General features: G+C 44.6%; 1 protein-coding gene and 1 long non-coding RNA gene across 3 annotated transcripts; both read left to right on the top strand.

Annotated features, from left to right (window-relative positions):
- Positions 1–11,821: 11,821 nt before the first annotated feature.
- Positions 11,822–12,954, top strand: LOC107051652. Its single transcript, XR_001463342.4, has 2 exons — positions 11,822–12,699; positions 12,839–12,954. It is a non-coding gene; the product is annotated as an uncharacterized LOC107051652 (long non-coding RNA).
- An 8,598-nt stretch (positions 12,955–21,552) lies between these two features.
- Positions 21,553–24,197, top strand: ID4 (inhibitor of DNA binding 4, HLH protein). Of its 2 annotated transcripts, none has more exons than NM_001396104.1 (3): positions 21,553–22,156; positions 22,578–22,636; positions 22,922–24,197. In NM_001396104.1, the coding sequence occupies exons 1-2, from the start codon at positions 21,773–21,775 to the stop codon at positions 22,620–22,622; spliced, it is 429 nt and encodes a 142-aa protein (NP_001383033.1). In that variant the 5' UTR covers positions 21,553–21,772; the 3' UTR covers positions 22,623–22,636; positions 22,922–24,197. The 2 variants fall into 2 exon arrangements, with proteins under 2 accessions (NP_001383033.1, NP_989613.1); NM_204282.2 differs by having other exon boundaries at positions 21,553–22,163.
- Positions 24,198–24,963: the final 766 nt, after the last annotated feature.

Here is a 24,963-nt window from a genome sequence, read left to right as displayed (position 1 = left end):
TAATTTACTGCCTTAATTGCTCAAATTCACAAGTCTATAGGGAACAAAAATGTGTTCATTACATAATTTATAAAACACAGCTTTCCTGAATGACAGATAGCATTAAAGCTCAACTTAAGGACAAAATACCCTATATCTGGGTATTATGGGCTGTACTGCAAAAGAAGGCAATGACAGTGCCTTCTAATGGGATACAGGCACTGTGGAGTAATAGCAAACAAAGAAAGAAAACTGATGACTGGTGACAGCTTAAGAGGATTGCTATCTCTAAATGGAAAAAACACCGCTCCTCTGGCTGCTTAAATAAGGCAGAGGAGGGGTGGATTCAGGCTCCACCCCTACTGTCACTCAGGTGCATTGCTTGCAGCTGAACTCCCTGGGTTAGCCACACCTTCTCACCTGATGATCAACCATTGGTTCAGACAGTGACTTGGCAATTCAACTCCAGGGACTGTGATGAGTTGCTGCATTTTTAATTATAATAAAAAGGCTTCCAATCAAAGGTGTGACACTGAAATCAAAGTATATCTTCTTGGATGGTAGCGTAGCCAAGTTTACATAGTGCAATTTAATGGATCATTCTGCCATTGCAATTACCTGTAGACTTTTACGGCAAGGAGAAGCTTTGGTGAGGGGTAAAGCTATCACATACAGGGAACTGGATGATGCTAGCATATCTCCAAACCCAAACATGACCAAAGTTTGGACCTCCCTCCAAATACACAATCAGAAGAATTCTGTATCAAAGTTCCAAGTATATATATTTTTATTACATTATTTTTAAGCCAATGCTGAACTCCAATGGGATACCTTTGAAAATCAGGCAATAGCCTGCCACGTAAAACTCTATTCATCTGCCTTATGCAATAAGAAATGCAAGGGTATCAGCTGAGATACAGAAAGTCACCCTGAGAAGGAGAAATGTATCCAGCAAATGGCAAAGAGAAGACTTCAAAATCCCTTAAAGATTCCTACAGAAATTTCACTAAAATACACAGTATACAGAGAATACATGCTCATGGCATGGAGCATAGCCCTTGAAGCAGCAAGATATCAGTATCAACACTTTCACGTGTTATACATCATCTGAAGCAAGGGGAGGGGAAACTAGCACCTAAATAAATGACCCAGTTCCCAGGTACAGATCTGCATCAGTCAAACCAAGGATTGTTTTCTTATTAATCATAGAGTAAAAGAGTCTAAAATGAAGTAGATTTCTTTCTTTTAAATGCCAAATGCATTGAAGCAGCAGTCATTTATTTTTATGTCATTATTTCTTTTGATACTATGCAAAATACCTCCATTTCTAAATGCTGGTTTTCTAAAAACATAACCATTAGGATAGTTGTTACATATTTAATTTCATGCTCCACTCAGCATAAAGCAGTTGAGAGACTGCCAGCCAGAGCAAATTAAGTAACCGGTTAGATAATTTCCTGCTTAATTGAAAGCAGGTAGTTTTTAAAAGTAATAATTGATTTTGTTTCTAATGAGCGTGTAGCTATTTCTTCCTTTTTTTACTCCTGTTATTAAACAAGATTGCACTGAACTGTTGTACACAGTAATGACAGACACAGGAGTAGAACTGGAGAATGCTCTTCATTTAATATTTTAGGTTCCAGTTGCAGCGTAAGACTGGGGAAATGGCATCCTAATATCAGTCCTCCACTTCAAGATCATATACAGATTAGAATTTCTTACCTTCATGCTCTTCAGAGACAAGAAACGAGACAGGAATTTCAGCTTAGTCCAAAGTAAAGAAACATCCATCATTGTAGCAGACAATTGATCTCAGCAGAAAAAGTGGTCCAGAGTCACTGCTGTCTTTTTGCTTTTAGGAATGGTCACTCCAAAATGAAGCTGGAATGTCTAAGGGCAACAGATAAAGAAGTCTTTGACTGACAATTTTGCATTGTTGGGTAGAAGAGGACTTAATTCTCCATGACTGTCAAAACAGCACCTGTCACAAGCAGTTAATACACTTGAAAATTGTGTTTAAAAATAAAAGAATAATTGTCCTATTAAGATGTTTAAACAAAAAAAAATTATACTTTCTGATCTAAAGAAAAAAATTAAGATATTGTGTCCATCTTTTTTCTTTCACTTCTTTGAAAATGAACAAAAGGCAAAGCACATTCTACATGTGTAGAAAATATTCTTGCAAGCTTTGTATTACAATCCAATGTTTTGACAAGTTGATACAAGAAATAGTCAAACTCCAGGCTGACTCATTTTTTACTCTACCCTCATAACTGCTGAGCACCTAGGACTACTTCCCTTTACCGTGTGTTCTTATATATATATATATATATAAGAAACAGTTCCAAAAGGGGAGTGATGCAAGCACAATCCAGAGACTAAAATCAGTAAAATATCCGTATAAAAACCAGAAGCTATAGCACCACTCCACTCACACACACAATCAATTTATAACTACTACAGCATGCCAAGATAATTCTCCCAATGAAAAATCATTGCTGAGTTCAGGCTATTAGGTATCTTCCATATCGCGGTTATTGATGAATGCCCTGAGACAATTAAGATCTGCACCAGGTAGAGCAAGCAAGAGTTCTGCAGCCTGTCAGGAGCTTAATTCATGCATTACTGAAGTATTACATACAGTTTTAAGTCTTTAGATCTCGTATTTAATATACAAATCCTTCTTCCGAATTTGCAGTCTTACATGCAAGGATTTAAAGAAAAAACCTTTATCCACACAGAACAGAATAAAGAGGTTTGCAAGGGAATCATAAAAATTGGGGATATATCTTCTTGAGCTTTTTCTAAGGATGTACAGTCACTGACATTTACTGGTATTCTAAATGATGAGAGGTTGTTTTTGGTTTGTGCTCTCTGACAAACCCCTCGAGGAGTTAATAGCTTTAACAGCAGCACTATGCGCTTTTGTTTTGTTTTCCCAAAAATCCTTGTTGCTAACCATAATGAATTCTTTTATTTTATTTAAACATCACTATAGTCCTTAGAGTTAACCCATTCACATATAATTGTACGTGACACCTGTATTCTTGATTAATAATCTTCCATTTTTCGCATGTGACTACATCTGTCCAAATACAGATAAACACATTTGTAACCATCTATGTATGCATCTCAGTCTATAATATTGTGGTCTGACGTGTCTGGGAAAAGCTGTTAACAAGTTCAGAACAGATATTTTCTTCTTTGAATAAAATACATGTGAAGAAGCCATTCAGTCTGTTCCACCCAAGTACCTGACAAATGCTAAGTCATCAGGTACTGCTTCTGTACTATAAGCATTATAGAGGCAAAACAGCTCAAACTCCTAGAGCTTTTCAGATTTGGATTAGGAATGCTTCTCATATCTCACCACTTGTGAAGCTTGATGGTGTGGTTACCATCAGTTAAAAGTTTTAGTTCTCAGAGTAAATGAAACGCAACTCAATGCACATTCGGCAAATCCTGACATTAAGTAGTATATCTCACGCAACGAAGTCACACATTTCATGTTTACTGTTATAGTTGCTTTCAGTTCAGCAACAGGATTAGAGCTGATTTATAATATTCTCTTCCAGTATTTATAACGTTTCTCAGTCCTTCTTCTGTCTCCTTAGAGGTCAAAATAAAGATCATTAATACCGCAAATTGTCAGGCTGCTCATCACAAACCTTAGGCCAGGGTCACTTGCAAATCAAATTTGTACAAATAGAAGTTGTGGGAAAGGAAGAGAGTAAAGAGGAAAAAGTAGAAAAGTATGACGTAGATGTGTTAAATCTGGAAGTGGGAGAGGGGGAATGTTTTTCTTTGTGATATTCAAATGAATATTTATGAATGGTCACTCCAGTAAATAGCTGCTTTGCTTGAGGACCCTGGAGAAGCTTTTGGCAGACATTTGCATAAGATTTTTTTTAAAAAAATTAAAGGTGCTCACTTTTTATAATTAAATCCAAATTCTAGACATTAAGAATTTACTATATTCACACATGTACAGTGTAAGTACACATGTCTAACTCATACAAATACACTCTATGTTTAAATTCTGAAGTCTAAAAAAAACGCAAATGGAGGCTAACGCAGGCTTTATTTCTGATATCTTCTTCCAATTAAGACAGTGCATGTACAGTTACTAGGACAGATTTGACAGCACTACACTGAACAGTGACCACAGACCACAATAATTGCATAATCTATTTTTCAAACAACTCCCAAGAGACACCAGCTTCTAGATCCTTGGTGAACTTGCACCAAGAACTCACAGCCAATTAATCTGAAAATATCATCAAATGAGTAAATCTAACTTCTGAATTACTTTCTCCAAGTACTTAAGTGAAGCTGCTTTCCTACAAGCAAGAAAGAAAATGTTATTAAATATCACAAATTTACAACACAGATTAAGATCTAATAAATCATACTTACATAGAATAGGAACTGGCATTCAAACCAGTTATAGTTACAAGAAAAGGACAGCTGATAACAGATAAGAAAGCACTGTAAGATGTGCTCTTTGAAACAGAGAATACTGTATAACCAAACAGGTGAAAAGTTTTGGGGAGGAAATTAGTGAGGAGTATGAACTGGTGTCTTTCTGAAAGACATCTGTGTACATGTAGACACATGCCAATTCTATTTTCTTTGCAGTTTCAGACTGTGGTAACTTTGTTACTAAGAAGGCTGAGATATAATAGAAAGAGTTTCTAAACAAGAGCATAGCTCCAGGTTATCCTATTCAAATGACCTTAACATAATTTTACCATCAACTGAATCAAGAACATTGTCAGGCTCCTAGGAAATACAAAGTCATAGCAGCAAAGAACAACCTCTCCTTTATCAAACAAGTATTTGAAGAGGGCAGTCTGGCCAGATGGAAAGTATTTAACAGGCCGAACTTAATTACAGCTTCCAGGAAAGAGAAGAATCCTCTGCTCTTACCCTAGCCTTGAGAACCAACTAGCTTGGAGAAGTCTTCATGAAAGCCAGAGTGAATGTTGAGATGCCTCCTGGAGTGCACCATGCTTAGCTGCAGTCTTATCTTTTTTCTATTTTATGGCTCTCACCAAATACCCTCTGTGTTGCCTAGACTTACCTGTCAGTCAGGCTCTGAAATCAATTACAATTGCCATTAGTGAAAGGAAGACAGAGAAAGACAGCACTGATGATGTTTGACAGAAACTGTGGACAGAACAAACAACTTAAAAATGTTAAATATAGTTCTTAGCCAAGTAGATGAAAAAATAAAATCAGCTTAAATTCAGACTGTTAGAAACTTTCTGAAAAATCAAGAGCCAGTTCCATACAAGGGCTTCAGTCCTGTAAGTTGACTTGTATCCAAGGTCACGCCTAAGGATAAATCAATTTAAAATCAAGTACTATGGGTAGACCTACTTTCTCAATGGTTATTAATCTCAAACCATCTGCCCTAACCTCCTTTATGAACGTGCTCCCCATAGGAAAGGGGAAAAGGCTGAGCAGGAAAGTGGACTTAGAAAAGACAAGCACAGTATTTGTCATAGGTTAAGGTACTCAATTCCATAGTTTTCACTTTACTATTTCAATTCTGGACTGAAAAAGGTGATTTACAGTGTAACACCACTTAATTGAACAACAAGATAATTCTGAATGTATGCTACTAGATCTCTCAGAAACTAAAGAAAACTGCATGTCTTTTCTCCACTAAAGGGAAAACAAATTTTCATAAAAACAAATAAACCTCTACAGAATAAAAATACAGTGTGATAGCTCTATTCTGAAAAATTTACCTACTTTTCTCTTTCCCTCAAATAGCAACACTGTTAATGGTCTCAGCATTGTAAGGGCTGAATGTGCTCCTTTCATTCTGTGTTCAAAATGAGTGCTCTGGTATGGGAAAACTAATCATGTTGCTGTTCATGCTGTCCATTTTCTATGGGTAATTAAAATTTCTAGAACTTCTATGACAAAACACAATTTATGCCAATACAAAGAGATACAAACAGGGTGACATATCATTGTTCTCTGAACAGGATCACCAGTGAGTTCTTTACCCAGTACCTGGAACAAATACACCTCCCAACTTCCCACAGAGTACAAAGATGCATGTCAAAAAGGAGCACGCAGGGTAACACACAGCTCCTGGTGGTTCAGGCAGGAGCTCCTTCCCATAAATCCACATACTGCAAATACAACGCAAGTCGATGCATCACAGTGAAGTCCTCCTTCAGCAACTTCTGTCCTTTGATCTCCATGTCCACTTAGGTTTCAGAAGTGCTGTATCTGATTTAAATCTGATTAGGTTTAAAATAACATTTCAGAGTTTCTGGTAGAATCACTCTTCAAGTGAATCCTTTCACAAAGAAAAGCCGTAAGGAATTATTTGCATCTAAGAAATACAGTGTAGAGCAGTAGGTTTCCTTCACAATATGGTGATCCTTGTTGTAAGTAAATCCTGATGGGAATAATAAACCTAAATTACACCGGACAGTTAAGACACATTCTTACCGCACACCCCAGAGATCCTCCAGGATTCAGAGCCACGTAATTCTAGATATAACCTCCGCAGATACCAACTGTCCAGCATGTCAGACTGCATTACTGAACACTGAAACACTGCATTTGAATTGATGGATTTAACTCAAAGACACGATATTTTCATTACAGGACAAAGAGCTTTTTAAACCTGGGTATAAAACCACCCTTGCTCTTCCACAAGAAAAACACAGAGCCCTGGCAGCATAAGCGAGCAAACCTTCCAGCACAAGCACACAGCAGATGCCATGAGGCTGCCAGAAGTACATTTACCACAGCTAAGAGCCTGAACGATCGAAAACACAAACCTCCCATTTGACAATATGAATAAGACAAATAGCAGTAATTAACAAAACATGTTACAATCAATGCAAATACTTTTTTTTGTTTTTTTACTTTATTAATTATGAAAATATAAAGGGCTACTGTCAGGTCAAATCTGGTCAGCCACTTTCTTCTTCTCTTGCCTTAAATCATTGTAAACTTTTTTTAATTCACATGGAAATAGCTTTACATAAATAAAACACTGCCATCCACCTACTATTAACACTGCTATGGTAGACAAGAGTTTCAAGGTTATAATGCTTAAGCTTTTTTGCTGCTCACTCCAACAAGGGGTACATTATCAAATAACGGGATTTTTCCATAAAATCAGTTAGTTATAACTACATTCTTAGAAACTATTATTTAATTGTATGTATGTAGATACATGCGTACATCACACACAGAAAAATTTCATACAATTGTGACAGTTCATAAAGTTGATACAAACCCTTTCATGACCAAGGCTGACTACTGGGCAGCTCTGGGAATGCAATAACATAATGAAAATGTGCTATTTACAACTTCATATCCCAAAATAGGGCCCAGGAAATAATTCTCAGTCCTGAGCCTTCCTTGATCTCCTTACACCCAATCAACAGTAGAGAGATTTCTGGAATTCTTCCTATTTCACAGATCCTCTCCAGCAATTTTTTTCTCTCTGTCTCTAAGATCACTTCATAAAACAGGATTTTCTGGTTGACTCTGCAGAGCCAAGTATAAGAGTTCTGTGCTCATTACACTACACACAAAATACCCAGATTAGCAGGGCTGCTCCAAAAGTAACGCCTATTTTATTATGCTGCCCTAATACATCAGAGGCAGATGTTGGTGGCACAGCAGCAGAGGTGATTTTTTCCCACCACTATTCCATTATATTTTGTTACCATGCAACAGTTAGCAGCAGAGAGGCATTCTGACAAAATGGAAGAGTAGATTGTATGATAAATAAGTATACAGATCTTATACAGTATACAGAGAAGCTAGGCTGGTAAGATTACCACATAGGAAAAGATAATCAGATATAAATGAAAGGTGCTCACTGGTGTTGGAGGCTTGCAAAAACTCCACAAGGAACAACCTCCAGGAAGAGATCCTTCCTCAGTGGCAGTCAGCCTTTAAATGGGGTCTAGGAGAAGTGGAGCCAGGCTCCACCCCTTCCGGTCACACAGATGAATTGCCTTCACCTGTGCTCCTGTGGCTGACTCGGTGCTTGCCCCAGGTGGTCAATCAGAGGTTCAGGCCGTGATTCAACAGTTCCCATATAGTGGATGAAGTAAAAGTGTGTCATTGAATTCCTCAATGCAGAAAAAAGTTCACCCCCGCCGTTCATCTATGCTTGCACTATGTTTTAGCAGAGGTAACGGCAGGTCACCTCCACTTGTGAAGATTTTGGTGGCACACAGACTCTTGTTCATCATTAGCAAAAATGCATAGCTAATAGTGGTGACTTTGCTGAAAAACAACATTTTATGGCTGAGAATTTGCGCTATCAAATCATGCTGTTGTGCTCTTTGTATCTGTTGTAGTTTCCAAATAAATAAATATGAGGCATTACTTTCAGAGTGACCAAGGTACTAACTGTGTATCTTACATGCAAATTTCTTTTGCATCCTGAAAATTCTGAAGCAAATATATTTTGAGTAAACTCTGGTAAGAGACTCTAAACTGGCTTTTCATGAGAAGGGTAGATCTTGTATTACCCTATAGGTGGCATGGCTCTCAGGGTGAGACTGAAAAAATTCCCAGGACGTAATTGGAAGAGGCTAATAAAGGTTACTTGGTCTGTCAGCAAACCTGCCACTTGGAAATACAGCCAAGTCCTCAACAAACGCACTCTACAGAGTTACATTTTCACTGTGAATACTTCACAGGAACTTTTACCCCCATGGCTATAGCTCAGAGCATAGGCTACCTGAAAATGCATCCTTTAGCCTTCCATCTTCTTGAACAGGCATAGGGAGTTCATGATAATCTAATTCCCACACAAAAGGATAACAAGTTTTGACTTACTGGCACCCAGCATTCCTTAGCATCTAAGTAAAAATGAAGAGAAGACAAAGTATTTCAGAATAAGGCAGTGTGTTTGAAGTTGTTCCATTTATCAGAAGCACAAGTCACAAAGGGCCAGTAATATAAACAAGTTTTGAAGATGGAAAGAAATCTCTAACTTAGACAGCTGTCGCTGATGTATCCAGGTATGTATTTTGCACTACTGATCAAGAAAGTTTATCGAAAACTGTTTATAAATCAGTAAACAACTGCTTACAACATTAAAAGCTTTTAAAACAATTATTTAGTTAATTTTCGAATAGGAGATTTTTTTCTTCTTGGACAAAGCACACTCAATAGGCAACTAAAGGCTGTGTTTTCCATATCATTTTTATCAAGTTGCCGCCGCCATCATAATACATGGCTAGGCCTGATTTGGAAAGCAGGAATTGTTTGTGTTTCAAATGGATAAGAAAAGCATAAAAAGCTCTGAACATGTCTAATAGGCATGTTGGCCCACACTACTTCACCATAAGAAGCCCTCCAAGTTCGAAATTGACTGCCAAGGCTGCATACATGACATTTGCTATTTCAGTTCCTACGGGAGGGTCCAGATAAGATCCTTATGGGTGAGGAATAATGCTAGACCATCTCTAGCCAAATATTTCAGAGACTGCTTTAGGCTTTACTTTTTGGAAGTACTGACAGTGGCTCTGATCCAGTAAAGCTCTACAGAACATAATTTAAGCGCTTTGCTAGATCAGAACTGTAACATGCAATGAAGGAACACAAATATTTGATTATTACAAACACTGGAAAAGGGAACACACAAGCCCGGTTAAAGTTTAATAATATACTCAGTTTTCAACAACAGTAAATTCCACATTCCTGTGGATCTGCTCCCTTATCCGAAAGAAAGATAAATGGCAAAGTGTCGAGGCGTGGGCCTGGTCTTAAACATCATTCCCCTGCGCTACCGAGTCTCTATAAACTTCTCTCCTAGTGATTTTCTGCCCAATCACCACATTTTAGATTTTGCATCTACAAGTACAGCAGTAGATAAAGATAACGTGCAGCTATACCACAGCTGATGAGCAGCAAATCAAGAATGCTGAAGGGCCAGAGGCACCAGGCAAGTTCCATGCAGAGTCAGTTTGGGTCTGATTGAGTTCATCAGCTCAGGCTGCATCCCAGGATCCTGCAGATTCACATCCATACAAGTACTTTCATGCAGCATGCAATACGAGTGCATCTTGCAAAGCTTGCCCAGTTATCCCTAATGCTGTGCTAAGCAGCAAAATTTGGATTGATCTGAGTGGTTCTGAAGTCATACTTATGTTACTAACCCCAGGCTGAACTCAATCCGAGCCCCTGGTTGGGCACAGCACAAATCCAGCCCAGACCCAGGACCACCCGAGCTTATCTCCCAATAGAGCAGAGCACAGAGGCATAAATGATGCTGCAGAACCTGGGCTAAACTCATATCTCTAGCTTAGCATCAGCCATACAGAGTCAGGGTCGCACTCTTGCGAGGACACTGGCTGTGCTGGACTGCTTAGCTCTCCTGATAACAGCAACACAGATCAGGCACACCCAGGCACAGGTCTGGTTCAGCAAGGCTGAGAGCTTTCAGTCCTATGGGGCAAGGCAGCAGCTGGACTGCATCCAGGCTCACTCAGCGCTAGATGTACCAGGCTGACACCGGCTCCTGATGAACTAATCAGACGTAGTTGCAACACACATGCACCGTCACAGTTTCCAGAGGGCTCCCCTCCCCAGCATCATTTACTGCTCCTGCTTCGTGCAACACCCAGACCTCCTGGCCATCCCAAGTCCAGGTGCAGCTCCCTAAGGAAACGCAGTACAAAAAGCTAGCAGGTGAACACGTAAAAAGCACAGAAGCACAATAGCAAGGAACATCAGTATTAGCATAAGTTACTGCAAGTAAATCAGAGCGGATTCTATGCATTACACAGACAGCACCTTTACATCAAGATGCCAGCCAGGTTCTTTCACATCTAAAGCGCTTGGTTACAATGTGTTATAACACAAATTGTAACTATGTTAATCAATTAAAAGCACAAAAGGGCCATTACAATCGCACTAAAACACTCCATAATTTTGGAAAATTAGCGTTTCACTACGTCTTCATTCTTACAGATAAATTGAGTCAGAAGCACGTTGTTCCTACAGAACACATTAAGCTTTTTGGAACCACACAAAAAGTAATTCTACATTTTTTCTTCTTAAGTAGGATTCTCAGCTTTCCAACATCACTACAAGTTACACTTGGGCTAATATTTACAGCAAGTTTCACACACAGACTGAGAGCTACCAAACCATGAGGCCACAGCTCAGAACTGTTATGGTTTAGTGGGCATGGCCAATGGGTTGGTGGTTGGACTGCATGCCTTTAGCAGCCTTGAGCAGAGGCACCAAGCGCTGACAGCATCCTGTATCAGCTCAGATATATTTTTCTCCAACACAGGAAAAGGGGCAGCAAAGGAGAAAGAGGCAAAACCTGTGCTGGCATCCCAAAAGTGAGCACTGAAGTCGTTCACTCTCTCACAACCCAAGAGTTAGGATGTGCCAGCAACGGTCGTGAAAGACATTCACATGAATTTTGCTCAGATAACCCCTCAAAGCCGTAGCATTGGCTGCCACTGGCTCCAGACCCAAGCAATCCGAGGCGCCCACACACAGAGACCCACTGACCGCTGTTCCACATAACGCAAGGGGGGGGGGGGGGGGGTGGGGGGGGAGCAGGAGGGAAAGGGGGGGGAGCGGCCTCGAGAAAGCCGGGGCGCGCATGCGCGGTGCGGAGGGCGGGAGGCGTGCAGCTGGAAGTCATTGCCCGCGGGTTGGCGTCCACGTTGCCACGGCGACCGCCCCGGCGGCGCCAGCTGGGCCGCGGCGTGAATGGGTGATGTCACGCGGCCGGCGCCGGCCGGTCTGGGCCGCGGGGCCGAGCCGCCGGCCAGGGGAGCCCGGGAAAGCGGGGTGTGGTGGGGGGGTAGAGAGGTTTGATGCCGCTCCTCCGCTTCCCGCTCGTTCTCGGGCGCTGCAGAAGGGCCTTTGCGGGGTGACGACCGCTCGCCGCCTCCCGGCGTAGTCGAGCTTCCCTCGCGCACGGCCCGCAGAGCCTTCGTATGTAATTCACCGCTGTGCCACTCACTGTACGTGGGCCCAGCAGAAGCTGTCAGGGGAGCCGGCAGGAGACGAGGGTCGGGTGTGAACGGGAACTTCTGTAACCAAAGGCACGGAGCTGCCGCAGCGCGCTGGGGGACGAAGTGCCCCCCCCCCGCCAAGGACGGCCGTCCCTTCGTCCTGCCCGTGCGCGGCGGCTCCGGGCCGCGTGTGGGAGCCCTCAGGAGTGGGGAACCGGCACCCGTCAATAACGCCCCAAAGAGCCCTGATGCCTTCAGGTTTGCCTCACTGTGGGTGCCCCAGCCCTGGAGGCGCTCAAGGCCAGCTTGGATGTGGCGCTGGGCAGCCTGAGCTGGTGGGTGGCAGCCCTGCGTGTGGCAAGAGGGTTGCAGCTTAACATCCCGTCCAACCTAAGGTGCAGATCCAGTCTGTGGCAAGGTGAGAGCTCACCCTGCAAACATGCACCTAATTGTGCTTACGGCCAGCCTCGACCGCAACACAAAGCGCTGATTTCCTCTAGTTCGCTGGATGCTTTGGAAACCCGAGGACGGTGAGGAAGCCGAGTGTATGTAAATGTGATTGCAGAGCGAGGTTTCTAATTGTCTTTCTGATTATTTGGTCTTTTAAACTGCTCGATGTGGTGTTTAAGCAACCCACAGCCGTTCAGATCGCAGCGGGCTTTTAACACTGCGTGATTCTGGTGGGTGCTTAAGGGAAACGGATCCGGGAGCAGCCCCTGACACCGGCCGCCTCCATCAGGTAACTCCTCAGCAGCGAAACGAATTCCTTTTGGCGGGGGAAGGGAGCGGCGTCCTGAGAAACCCACTCCTCCGCTCCCATTGATCATCACCTGCGCCGGACTTCACACAGCAGCTTAATCCTATTCTCTCTCTCAAAGGTTTCAAGCCTCTGCAAGATCCTGACTGCTAGGGAACAAAGGCTGGTATGCGGTTCCCTCAAAGGTCAGTCATTAACCTGCCCCAACAACAGTTTTAGGAAGATCAAGGCAATGAAGAAAAAAAAAATATACAAGAAAAAGCACTTTCACTTCGGAATGAATTGTTGAAAGTGCCCTTATACATTCAGTTTTATTCCCTTTCAGCTCCGCACTTTTTAGTTCCTGCACGTATTTATTTCTCATCAGGAATAATGGCAAGATTTGCTCTCCCAGAGATTTGACCTTAAGTTTATTCTACCCACAACACTATAGACCATTTCATCAATTATGAATGTACCCATGTGTATAGAGGAACTGGTAAGCCAGCTCAGTAATACTACCTTGTTCTGGAGACTTACCCTTATAAATAAATTAGGGGCATATCTTTATGAAAAACCAAAGACAGAGAGAAAGAAAGACTGAAAGCAAGTAAGACAGAAAGCAAGAAAGGAAGGAAGGGAGAAAGAAAGGGAGAAAGAAAGAAAGGAAGGAAGGAAAATCTAGAAAGCCACATTTTTTTTTAAGATAAAAGGGCAGTGGCTAGCATCAAAAGTGTTTTCTCTGTGATTTGTATTTTGAATGTCTGTGTGTCTATATAAAGAGATAAAATGCTGGATATGCAGTAGCCAGACTATCAATAAGACAGTTATTTCCATAAGTTATTGATGACCCTTTAGCTCACAAGTGACAGGCCAAAGTAGAGCCATGAGCAACTTATGAAAGGTCATCAATAACAACTGAAAATAAATGTTGTGTCCAGTGCATGCCCACTGTGTGTCCTGTTTATACAATGCCAGTGTAAGTTTCTTGTGGTGTAGTTTTTAATAAGCTGTAACAACCTTAGTCCCTGCCTGAAGCAGCGAGGTTTTCCGGCAGCAGAGGAAGGAGGAGGTGCACACATTCCCATGAGGCTGCTCACACTCCTCATGAGTACTTTTTGTCAGATGCAAAGGTAAAAGCTTGCATCTCTCAGCACACCAGGATGAAACAGGACCCTGGGGAGTGAAAGGAGAGACCACGCGCATCACTAAAACATTAAACACTGTGGACAATCCTGGTGCTGCAGTGTAAGACTGCTCAGAAGTAAGAAGATACAGAGGAGTCAGGGAGAGGAAAAAGGAGAAGCTGAGACGCAGGGTTGTAAATAAATCATACCCTGTGTTAAGATTGCAAATACATAATATGCTATTAAGGTATTTCTAATAGTAATCTGTATCATGCTGCAAGGAGGATTGATGCACTGTGTGTGGTAAGAACATTCTGGAGGCAAAAGAAAGATCTTTCTGTCTACCTGGAGTCTTACTCCCCATGGAAAGGCTGCAATGGGCACCGGATGCGGTCCAGTGGGGAACAAACACTTAGTTTTACCTGCTTGTTGGCAGATTTTGCTTTCAGTAACCATCATCCTGAAACTCACTGATGTTTAATTAAAGTTCTATGTTTAAAAAAAATATGTTTGCTTTCTCTCATATTTGCATTTTCACATCTGAAAAAATGATGTTTGGAGAAATTGCTTTTCCAGAGCTGGAAGGAGAGTCACTATTTCAAGAGGTTGGTCTGCAATAAGCTAATGGCTTTGCATCCAGTTGTGAAACTTCTGCTCACTGGAGCAGTCCCCATACCCTCATCCTCAGGCAAATAAGCTCATTAACTTCAAGACATACTTCCTATATAAGCAAGGATTTGTGCTGCTTTTCAAGTCAATTTCCTCATTGAGGTAAATTAAGAGATTTGCTTGAAAAACATACAGCAGTGCATTAAAGTGTTGAAAGAGCATGTTAGTAGAGTAAAAATTACCAAAATAAATGTCATTAACACTTCAAGGTAAGTATGTGGAAACATGCTGGTATTGAAGACAACTTGAAATAGTTACTTAGCATAAGCTGTGTGATTACCGAATATATTCTCATGTATGCACGTCATTTAACTCTAAGAAAACAAAAGTCAAAACTGCAAGAAAATTTGCATGTTGAAGCATTTTTAACAGCCATTCTGAACATGTCTTGACTTCCATGTAGTTGGCCCCCTGCACAAGAAGGAAAAAAACATGAAGAATTGCTATACGATTACTCTGGAATGGAAAATAACATTAATTCCCATTTCTTATAAGGGAAAATTAGTAAGTCGCAGAGTATACTTAACGGTGACGAATTGCAGTTCATGGATCATTGTCCGATATCCTCCTTACATCCATCTTTCTTTTTATCTGCATCTCCAGCCATTTGCACTCTGTAATGTGTATCTTGATTTTAATTCACTGTGCTGCGCAGTGGTTTTCATTACACAGTCCCGTTGTCCTAGGTAATACATGAGGTCATTCTAGTATGAAACACTGTTGGAATTAACACCCAGGAGTGTGACCCTGACTACCTGAAGGAGACAATGCCCCTCTCACTTATTTTATTGCTCTCTAAACGTGGCATCCCACCGGAGCTGTATTCTGCCAACAAAAGGTGAGGGCTTTTGTTTCCTTCAGCGACAACTTTCCCACAAGCAATGTAAGCTATAAAGAATGATCACAAAAGACATCCTACCAGGAATTAATACAAACTTTTTTATTATTATTATTATTTAGCACAGTGCTTTTTCAAACACACATAAATACATAAGCAAAGCAAAACATACTGACGACCTTAGAAATAATCTTCTACTACTCTACAGTTTCTTCCATCTGCCGGATGGAAGAGAAGAACGAGGAAGAGCTTTTTACTTCTGTTACTTGGTTGATCCTCATGTGATATGGCAACAGGAACTCCACAGCAGGTAAATGAATAGATAATAAGGTTACACAGCGTTCTGCTCATCTTGGAAGGGCATGAGGTGGCCCATCAACAACTGAAGTATGGGGGTTTGAAGGCACCTTGAAAAGCCCTCCCCCAGCAGCACCAGACCTGCATTTCTAGTTATTTCTGCCTTCTCTTCCCAATGATGACACCGGTGTGACTTGAACCCAGTTGACAAGCAGCATGTTCTATAGCGCTTTAAGTATTGGTCAGGCTGTCACAACAGCGACATGCAGAATTGTAAATTAATATTTGGCAAGGAGGAGATATCTGAAAGTGATGCTGACCCACAGAAGTACTATGACAACCCAAGGACCACTCCTGAGGAACATGAGGGCATTTGCATCACAGCAGAGAAGGCAGAAGCGCTTCCACCTGCCTTGGATGTCCCTCTGCTGTGGGAAAGGCTGTCTTCATAGCTGGGGAAAGAGAAGATATTTTGCCTTTTAATTCCACAACAAAACGAAACCAAAAATGAGCCCTGAAGATTTTGGAGAATTCCCTAGAACACTCAGAGGGATCAAGTAACAAATGTGTCATTAATAGCTATCAAAAAGGAAAATGTAGCACTGGGGTAAAGGACCGCTATTGTTTCTGCTGGGTTTTTTTGTGGCTTGAACTTGGACTGCTTTTGCTGATGAAGCTGTTCAGGTCTCCTGCAAATAAATACCAGTATCATTGGTGTAATGATAACATATGCAGATGAGCATGTACATATCCAGATACTTATTTGATTTAGGTCGATCTGCTCATTGTCCCTGTAGGCTGTATTATTTGTGTGATTATAGGGCCCTTAATGCAAACTCATAACAAACAGAAAAATAATATGAGGCCATATCATACCATCAGTTTTCAGGCAGATTAGCTGAGGATTTCTGTCTATAAACAAAGGGCATGGCATTGCACATAAATCCGATCTAAATTTACACAAAATAAAATTAAAGTTAAAGTTAAGACTCCAAATTCAATCTCTGACTATGTAACTCAGTTTAATGTAGTGTTCTTCAGGAAGCTGCTCCAAACACTCCTAAATTATTTTCCCCTTCCCCAGAATAAGCATCTCGATTGCTTATATTTGGACCACGCTACAGAAAGCTGTCAACGCAAGTTATCTTTCTTGCCATGAGCCTGCTTCGGTCAACACAGAAACGTGACATTACCCAACAAACCCAGTGTTTTTGGTCACCCAAACAAAGCAACCTTCCTAAATGACATTACCCTTCAGCTGACATACAACCACCAGCAAAATGCCAGGGCGTCTGTCAGTGACATGCTGGGGCTGTCTGCTCCCGAAGCCTCTTCAAGGCAGGAGATGGCTTTGCACTTATTTCTACAGCATAGCCGTGCTGGAGGCTGCACAGCAAGAAGAGCTCTTTTCAAGCTAACCCTCTTTGCAGTCTTTTTCAGTTTTCTATTAATTTCTTTAAGCACTGATTTGCATTAAAAAAAGAGCTTATATAAGAGTAAGAAGGTTGGTTTTTGTTTTTGTTTTTTTTGTTTCTTTTGTTTATTTGTTTGTTAATCTGTTCTTCAATCTCTCTGAAATTTTTGTCACATCTTTTGTTGTTTGTTTGCTTTTTTTTTTTTTCTTTAAGTGTAGCTTTTTGTAGTGATACTGAATGAAAGCATAAAGGTTTAGGTAGAAGTATGCTCCTGTCATGAGAAGAATGCTCTAAACTGGACAGCAGACATGAAAAAAAAAAAACCCATCTCTTCTGTCTGTGAAGAGCTGTTGTGGGCTATCAGCAAACAATTTTCTCTGTATTTTACAATAAACTTCATCCACATCAGGCAGTTGGGAGGCAGCTGCAAAGAGCAGAGGTAAGGTTATTGAGAATGTCTTACTTTTTTCTCATTAAACAGAAAATTCTTTCACGGCCACAACCAGTTTGTGAGTTGTATTTAGAGTATGAATTGGAGAAAACAGAGAGAACAGTACTGAAGATGGCTCACGTTATGTGGAGAAAAAGGTTTGCATTAAGAAGAGTTTTACAGAGTCCTGACAATGAATCATCCCTGGCAAGGAGCAGTAGCAAAAGCCTTTGGTCACCTGGAAGACTACTTCTCCATGCTCCCCCCGCTCCTGATGCTCTGGATCCCTGACACATTCTGAGGAGGTTGCAGAGGAGCCCACAGTCTCACTTCCAGCTTGGTCACATCCAAGGGGATACAGGCACATAGAAAAAAACATCGCAGCAAAAGATTTACATATTCTTTCCTCTCCCTCCCTCCCCCAAGCTAATTTTTCATTTCATATCACTGCCCCCTGTTGCCAAGAGGAGTTTATCTATGGCGTTTGGTAAGGGAGCACTAAACACATTATAGTGCTATTTTAAATGACATCACAACTAACTAGATATTTTAATTGAAGGTAAATAACCAACATTATTGCCATTTGAATGATAGCAATAGTGGAGAGTAATGGCACCACTGAGGAATCAATTGCTGTTTCCCTCATAAACCATAAACCATTCAGAGATTTATAATGCTTTTTTAATGATCAGCCCTTCTAGGTGTTGAGCAGCTCCTCCGAGATCCTGAGTCTTCCGGCTGCCTGCTGAAGTCAAGGGGGACAGGGGTGTCTCAATATCATGTATTTTTGTGCCACCTGGATCAAACATGTCCCACCAGTTATCAGCTGTGGTTATCAGCAAAGGAAAGATTGGGATTGTACCACGCTGCTCTGAAACTGCCTGCCCCAAAGCCCAAAATAGGGGCACTTGACTCAACCATTGTTTCATAACTTGTTTAAGAATAAAAATGCATTGTGCATTTGTGTGCATTTCATGCCCTCTTAAGGTAGGTATAGCAAGTAACCTTGTAGAGGAAACCGCGTCAACTGCTTGCTTCCTTCTGCATCCCTAAACACGTTGCCTTGGAGTTTCCACTGTCCCAAGGCTGTGTTATCTAAAGTGGTGCCATTGGTTGGTTCAGTGGCATCATACCATGAACAAACACCAGTGGGCCGAGGAGCGCTGTCCACTGTGCTCTCCTTTCCCTGACTATTGAATCCTAAAGTAATGTGATTCAGGGGCAGTGTCAATGGCTCAGGTTGATTTTTGCAGTTAGAGCGAATCACATATTCATACACTCAAACCCATATGACAAATTCAACCTACTTTACTCAAGAGAGGACTCTCATCAAGTTAAGTGGGATTATCCCCATGATGAAGGGAATATAAGGCTGGTAATTATGTTTTCATTTTTAGCTTGGTTTACTTTAGTTTTGTATGATAAACAACCTTCTTAGGCTCCTATGAGCATCTATGATGTGATTGGGACCCATCAAGCCTCGGCTAAACTGGTCTGCACCAGCACAATCAAGCATCTTGTAACAATACTGCAAGAGCTGGCTACAATGGAAATGAATCTCCACTCTGGATGTGGGAAGAGAGCAAAGAAAAAACACAGCCAAGACAGATGAGCTCCTCCAGCCAGCCAGGAAGGAACCACATGTTTAAAGATGCACAGAATTCATTTTGAAAACTCAGACTCGGTCTGGTGAAAAGCAGGAGTGTTAATCCCTATATACTTGTGTCATGAAAAATATTGCTGCTAATAGGACAAAAGCACAAATAGCAGCCACTGCCCCTCACTTTTGTGTTTGTCTTCGGGGATGAAGAGTTTCACCGTACCTGTTTCCATTGCTAGCATACCGGGGTTTCCAATCCATTTTTAGCTCAATTTGCTTAGCATCTGGTGCACATCCAATCTAAATGTTGAAAAAGCAGCCGACCCAACCTGCTGCCACTTAAGTCAATGACAAAACTCCCATTGACTTCAAGGAGAGCAAAAGCAGCCGGGTTGTTAACAGGGAATTGGTGCCTATTGTTCACCAGAGCATGTCGGACTAGCATGTATCAACTCCACCAGTATCAAAGGGAGTTACTAGAGGAAATCCCCTGAATATTTATGTGATAGTCAGAGGGGAGGGCCGCTTCTCCCTTTCCCACATCTCTCTGCTGAGATGCTAGGTGAACAAACACAACTCCAGCAATGCACACCCACCCTCAGATTTCTCCTCAGAGGGAAGGGACGGACGATGATGGGGAGAGCTTGCTGGCACATTGCGATCCTTTGCACCTTACAAGAAATACTGAGTCATTCACAAGAGCCGGCGTGGAGTCGGTAGGTTCTCAGTAGCGACACTGCAGCATGCATTGTCTGTCCCAGGTGGCTCCGTGAGAGACCCAGGGGAACCAGTTACATACTGGGGCTTCCCAGAGATTTCCAATGAGATCACCGGACTTCGTAGAAGGCATTTTGTGCAAACGGACAGCCTGATATACAGTATGTCTACTTACACGTAGATTTTAATTAAATGGGATCAGCAAGATTTGTGTCTGCACGCTCACTGTAATTTAAAATTTGAAGGTTTTTTTTTTTTTTAACAGCGCATTGGCTGTCCGTGTTATAAAGACTCTGGGAGACAAAGTATAACCATAATGTATGCCATTGGGCCTGTATATATTTCCACCTTGTGTGAGTCAGAGGCTGCAGAGTGGAGTTGCACAGAATAAAAGCGGTGACTGCAGCAGAGCCAGGATCACCTGGCCTGTAGCTAGGATGGAGGTATGTCTTCCCATCATATTGTCACAGTGTAGAGCACAAATCAAGCGTCAGCCAAAGATTCACACCACACACCCCGTTTTTGTACCTAGAGGAGCCCGGCCGCCATCAATAGCACTGGCAGTGTGGGATGGAATAAACAGATAAGAGCGTGAGTATTTGTAAGCATAGCCTCAAACATTCTTAAAGGGTGAGAGAATGGAAGTGTGCTTCGTTGCACTCTTCAGATGATCTGGTCTCTGCTCATTCACCTTCTGGGGCTGGCAGCTTCCCACCGTATCCTTTCCGTATCCCCCAGTGTGACTAAGCACAGAGGGTACGTGCAACCATTAATCACCATCATGCGTTTCCCTCCTTCTGTGGGGTCTGACCAGCAAGCCCGGGGCAGATCCCACAGCCTCCGCTCCCTCCTTCACCCACCGAGGTCCCAGAGCTGTGCCCGCTGAGGTCCTGGAGCAGCACAGCCGCTGCAGGGCTGGGCACTGTGCCCCTTACAGTGTGGTCCGGCTATGTATGCGATGGCTGCTAATCCCGGGAAGGAATTAACAGAAAGTTGGAGCGCAGCATTATTAAATTAAAAGGTTGCAAGCTGCCACCAGACGACTCGAGAGGGGCTCTGGAGTACGTGTCTGTTAATTTTAATGCTCTGTCTCGAAGTACAGAACTCTGGACATTTCCAGCATCATATTTAAAACATGGTACATCCACTAATACGTGATCTCGTGCATTAATGGACCAAATTAAGTTACAGGTATGAATTTTACATAAAACGGATTAATATTATATGTCATGGAGGAATTTTAAATACCCCATCTCCATGCATTTTTAATACTTATGCGCTCTAATTTAATGTTCCCAGGCACCGCTCCGCCCGATCCCCCAACCCCTCCTCCCCTTCCTCGAGTTTCGCTCGGGATATTCCCGAGTCCCCTCAAATACACGCGGAGGGTAACGCGGAGCGGGGAAAAGCGCGCTTCGCCACCGCGGGAGGTACTACTCCCTCCCCGGGCGTCGGGTCACACCGCGGTGGGCCGTGGGGGTTTGCGCTGGGAGACGCTCGGCGCCCGGTCCCGCCCGCATTCCCGCAGTCCTCCCTCCCGGGCCACCTCCTCCTCCTCCTCCGCCTCCAGCCCCGGGGGGAGCGCCGCCCGCCCGCCCCCTCCAGCGGCGCCGCCGCCCCGCCGCCATTGGTCAGCGCCGCGCTCCGAGGGGGGAACGCGGCGCCCCGATTGGCCGCGCCGCCGTGCCGCGGCGCCCCCCCGCGCAGCGCCGCGCCCCGCCCGCGGCCGCCTCTATTTAGCGGGCGGCGCGGGCGGCAGCGATAGCAGAGCGGCCGCGGCGGTGGCTGAGCGGTCGGGCGGGACGGGCTTGCCGTAGCGCTTGTCCTCGCCGCATCCCCGTGGGGAGGACCCCGTCAGTGAGCAGCGAGAGGCCGCGGCCGTGCCCCGCTCGCGTTGCGTGGCGGCGGGCGGGCGGCGCGTGCCCGAGGTCGCGGGAGGAGGTGGCGGGGGAGGTCCCGGTCTCTCTCCGTGCCCGCGGCACCATGAAAGCCGTGAGCCCCGTCCGGCACCCCGGGCGCAGGGCGCAGCCCGCCGGGGCGGGCGGCGGCGGCGGCGGGCATCCGGCGCTGCGGTGCCTGGCCGAGCACAGCGGCTGCAAAGGGGGCGAGGAGCCGGCGGCCCTGTGTCTGCAGTGCGATATGAATGACTGTTACAGCCGGCTGAGGAGGCTGGTGCCCACCATCCCGCCCAACAAGCGGGTCAGCAAAGTGGAGATCCTGCAGCACGTCATCGACTACATCCTCGACCTGCAGCTGGCTCTGGAGACGCACCCGGCGCTGCTCCGGCAGCCGCCGCCCGCCCTGCACCCGGGCGGTTGTCCCGCGGGCACCCCGCGCACCCCGCTGACGGCCCTCAACACCGACCCGGTAAGAGGTGCGTGCCCGCCACGGGGGCGCGAGAAGGGAGGGGAAGGAGGGGGGGGAGAACCGCTGCAGGGACCTGGGGCAGCGCAGCCCGGAGGGGCCGGAGCGGGCGCGCTGTTTTCCGGCGGAGCCCCGCATCCATCCCCGCGTTTGTAACTGTAGCCCCCCGGAGGGGCGGCCGCTGTCCGCGTGTTCGCCCGTACGGGAGCGCCGCGCGGCCCCTGCGTTCCCCGAGCGCTGAGCGTTTGGGGCGGGCGGCGTGGGGAGCATCCCGGCTTCGCGGGACCGGCTCCCCCCTCGGTGCGCGTCTCCGGCGACCGGGGGCTCCCGGCAGCGCCATGCGTGGGAGGGATGAGGGGGAGGGGGGGGGGAGAACGCGCGGTCCGTCGATGCCGCCGTGACGCGCCGTCTCGTTGCTGCGCAGGCTGGCTCTGTTAACAAGCCGGGGGACAGCATCCTCTGCCGCTGAGCGCCGCTACCCAGGTGAGTGCGGGCGTCGGGGGCGGCGGAGCCGGGGAGCGCGGCACTGGGCAGGGGCTGAGCGCGGCCGGTAGCCCGGCGGCAGGCTGGGGGGTTTGTTTCCCGTTTACGGGGCGGGCTTTCATTCTTCTAACGAGCGGCTTTTATCACAGCCCCAGCCCGCGGGCCGCGGCTCTGCGTGTGTGCGTGCGTGCGTGTGTGATCCGGGGCATCGTGGAGTGCCGCTGGCGCCAGCCCGTCTGGAGCGGGGCGGCTCACCCCCTTCTGTGCCTTCCTTCCTTCCCACAGGTGCGCGGCGGGGGGCGGGCGGGGCGATGCCCGGCCTGAGCCGCTCCCAGGCTCCGGCCGGCCCCGTCTCCCCGTGCGCGCCGCCCCGGCCCCGCTGCTCTTCTCTCCCCGCGGTGGTGGCGGTGGGGTCGGACCGAACAGGAGGAGCGGCGGCTCTGCCCCGGGACCGAGTGCGACGGAGGGACGAGCACGGCTCCACCGCGCAGCGCTGCCGACCTCCGGAGCGCGTATAGATAGACCTCGTCTATTGTTTAAAATAGATGGCTTATGGGGCCCGGGAACTTTCTTCTCCCTGCAGGAATGTTGCATACTGTACAGAGAAACGAGTGACATTTCATACCGTGTACATAGAGAGATGTTCTATAAGTGTGAGAAAAGTATATGCTTTAATAGACTACTGTAATTATAAAATATTTTTAATTAAATATTTTTTTGTAAATATGATAAAAGTGTGTATGGTTTCTTTTTTTTTTTTAAATCTGTGGGAATCTCTCTTTAGAAGACCGCAGCTCAGTGCGGAGCTCAGGTCTGGAAATATCCCGAATGCGTAGGGCTTCTTTGTCCCCATGTCTCTTAGCCTCGGCTGTTCGGCTGTAGCGGTGGTCCTGCATGATTGCATGCCATGTCTGATTGCAAATAAACTTGTTCCGAGTCATACAGAAGTGTTTTCCTCGACCTAGCCTTGAAATGTTTGTAAATGTATTATACATGGAGCCTACACTTTTGTCACTTAGCACAGGGGGGGGTTTGGGTGCGTTCTATACGCGTAGGAGTAGGACGTAGTGTTTTTTTACTGCGAATAGACATTCTATCTACTTTTTGCATTATGGGGCGATGCTTTAGCTCTTTAATCAGCTTTTTTAAAATCTGCTGTTGCATCAGATTAAGAAATTTGCTCTGGAACTTTAGTACCAAAAGGGTTTTTTTTTGGGAACCTGCATTCCTATGCTCTTACTAACCGCTTGAAAAGCGAAAACAGTTCTCTGCTTGCAACCAAAGGGCAACCCACAAACAAAACCAGTCACTGTTTTCTTCATCCAAAGAGTAGTAGTGGGGGACTGTGGGAAGGCGTATGGGCAACACCGTTACCATCGGCGGTGTGAACTCATCTGAAATGAGCTTAAGTAGACCAAAAACTCAGAACTGTGTCAAGATTATTTTTCTAGTACCGAGTAACTTTTGTTTCACTGCAGCTATGTTACAGCTAAAATCCTGTTTAATCTCTGTGATGTGTAATTACTACATGTGAACATTAAACTAGATTTACCTGTCTTTACCTGTGATTCTTCAGCTTATTTCTTCAATTCTCTGAGTTTGCATGTTCTCTTTGCTCTTTGTTTCGTATATGCTGTTTGATGGGCAAATGCATCCTCGTACCCCGGTGTTTGCGGAGTGCCAGGCGGTGCCCTGTCTGGGTGGAAGATGCCTGCTTGGTGTGCTCAGCAGCCCATGTGCTTCTCAGATGGGGTTTTCAGAGGGGGAGAATTAAGTAGGGTTTAATTGGGTGCTTTGTAAATAGTTAGCCAACTGTGTGTGCGTAACGTGGGATGTTTGACTGAAAAAGAGGATTTGTTTCAGATTATACAAGTGTCAAAAGTACTGTAACCCAAGGGACTGCTGCTATTAAGTTAAATATTTATAAGGAAATGAACTACCGGGGTCATTAGCTGTTGACTACAGTGATAATGTCAACAAGATTAACATTTTCTTAATCAAAATAATTGCATCAAGCTCCAATCAAAGCCTAGCTCGCGTGTCAGCAGGCACAAGGCCTCCTGTCACCATCCTGCTTTGAAGGCAGAGGCATCTCACAGGGCCCAGGGACAGGGATGAGGCCCTGCTTTATATTTTCCCCCCCTGCTCAGTTGTTGCAATAATAGTTTAACAAGCAAAATAGGAGTTCTTGTAGAATTAAGCCATGAACATAAGTCCCACGTCTCCCGTTAATCCAGTGGCAGTAGGAATACTATTAATAGGCCATTTTGCAGCAGTTTGGGAATTCTTCGTTGTGTTTTTAAACAGTTTTCCCCAGGAAAGGTTTA

This window comes from Gallus gallus, chromosome 2 (genome assembly GCF_016699485.2).
Source record: "Gallus gallus isolate bGalGal1 chromosome 2, bGalGal1.mat.broiler.GRCg7b, whole genome shotgun sequence".
NCBI classification, from domain to species: domain Eukaryota; kingdom Metazoa; phylum Chordata; class Aves; order Galliformes; family Phasianidae; genus Gallus; species Gallus gallus.
This window is presented reverse-complemented; position numbering and strand designations above follow the sequence as displayed.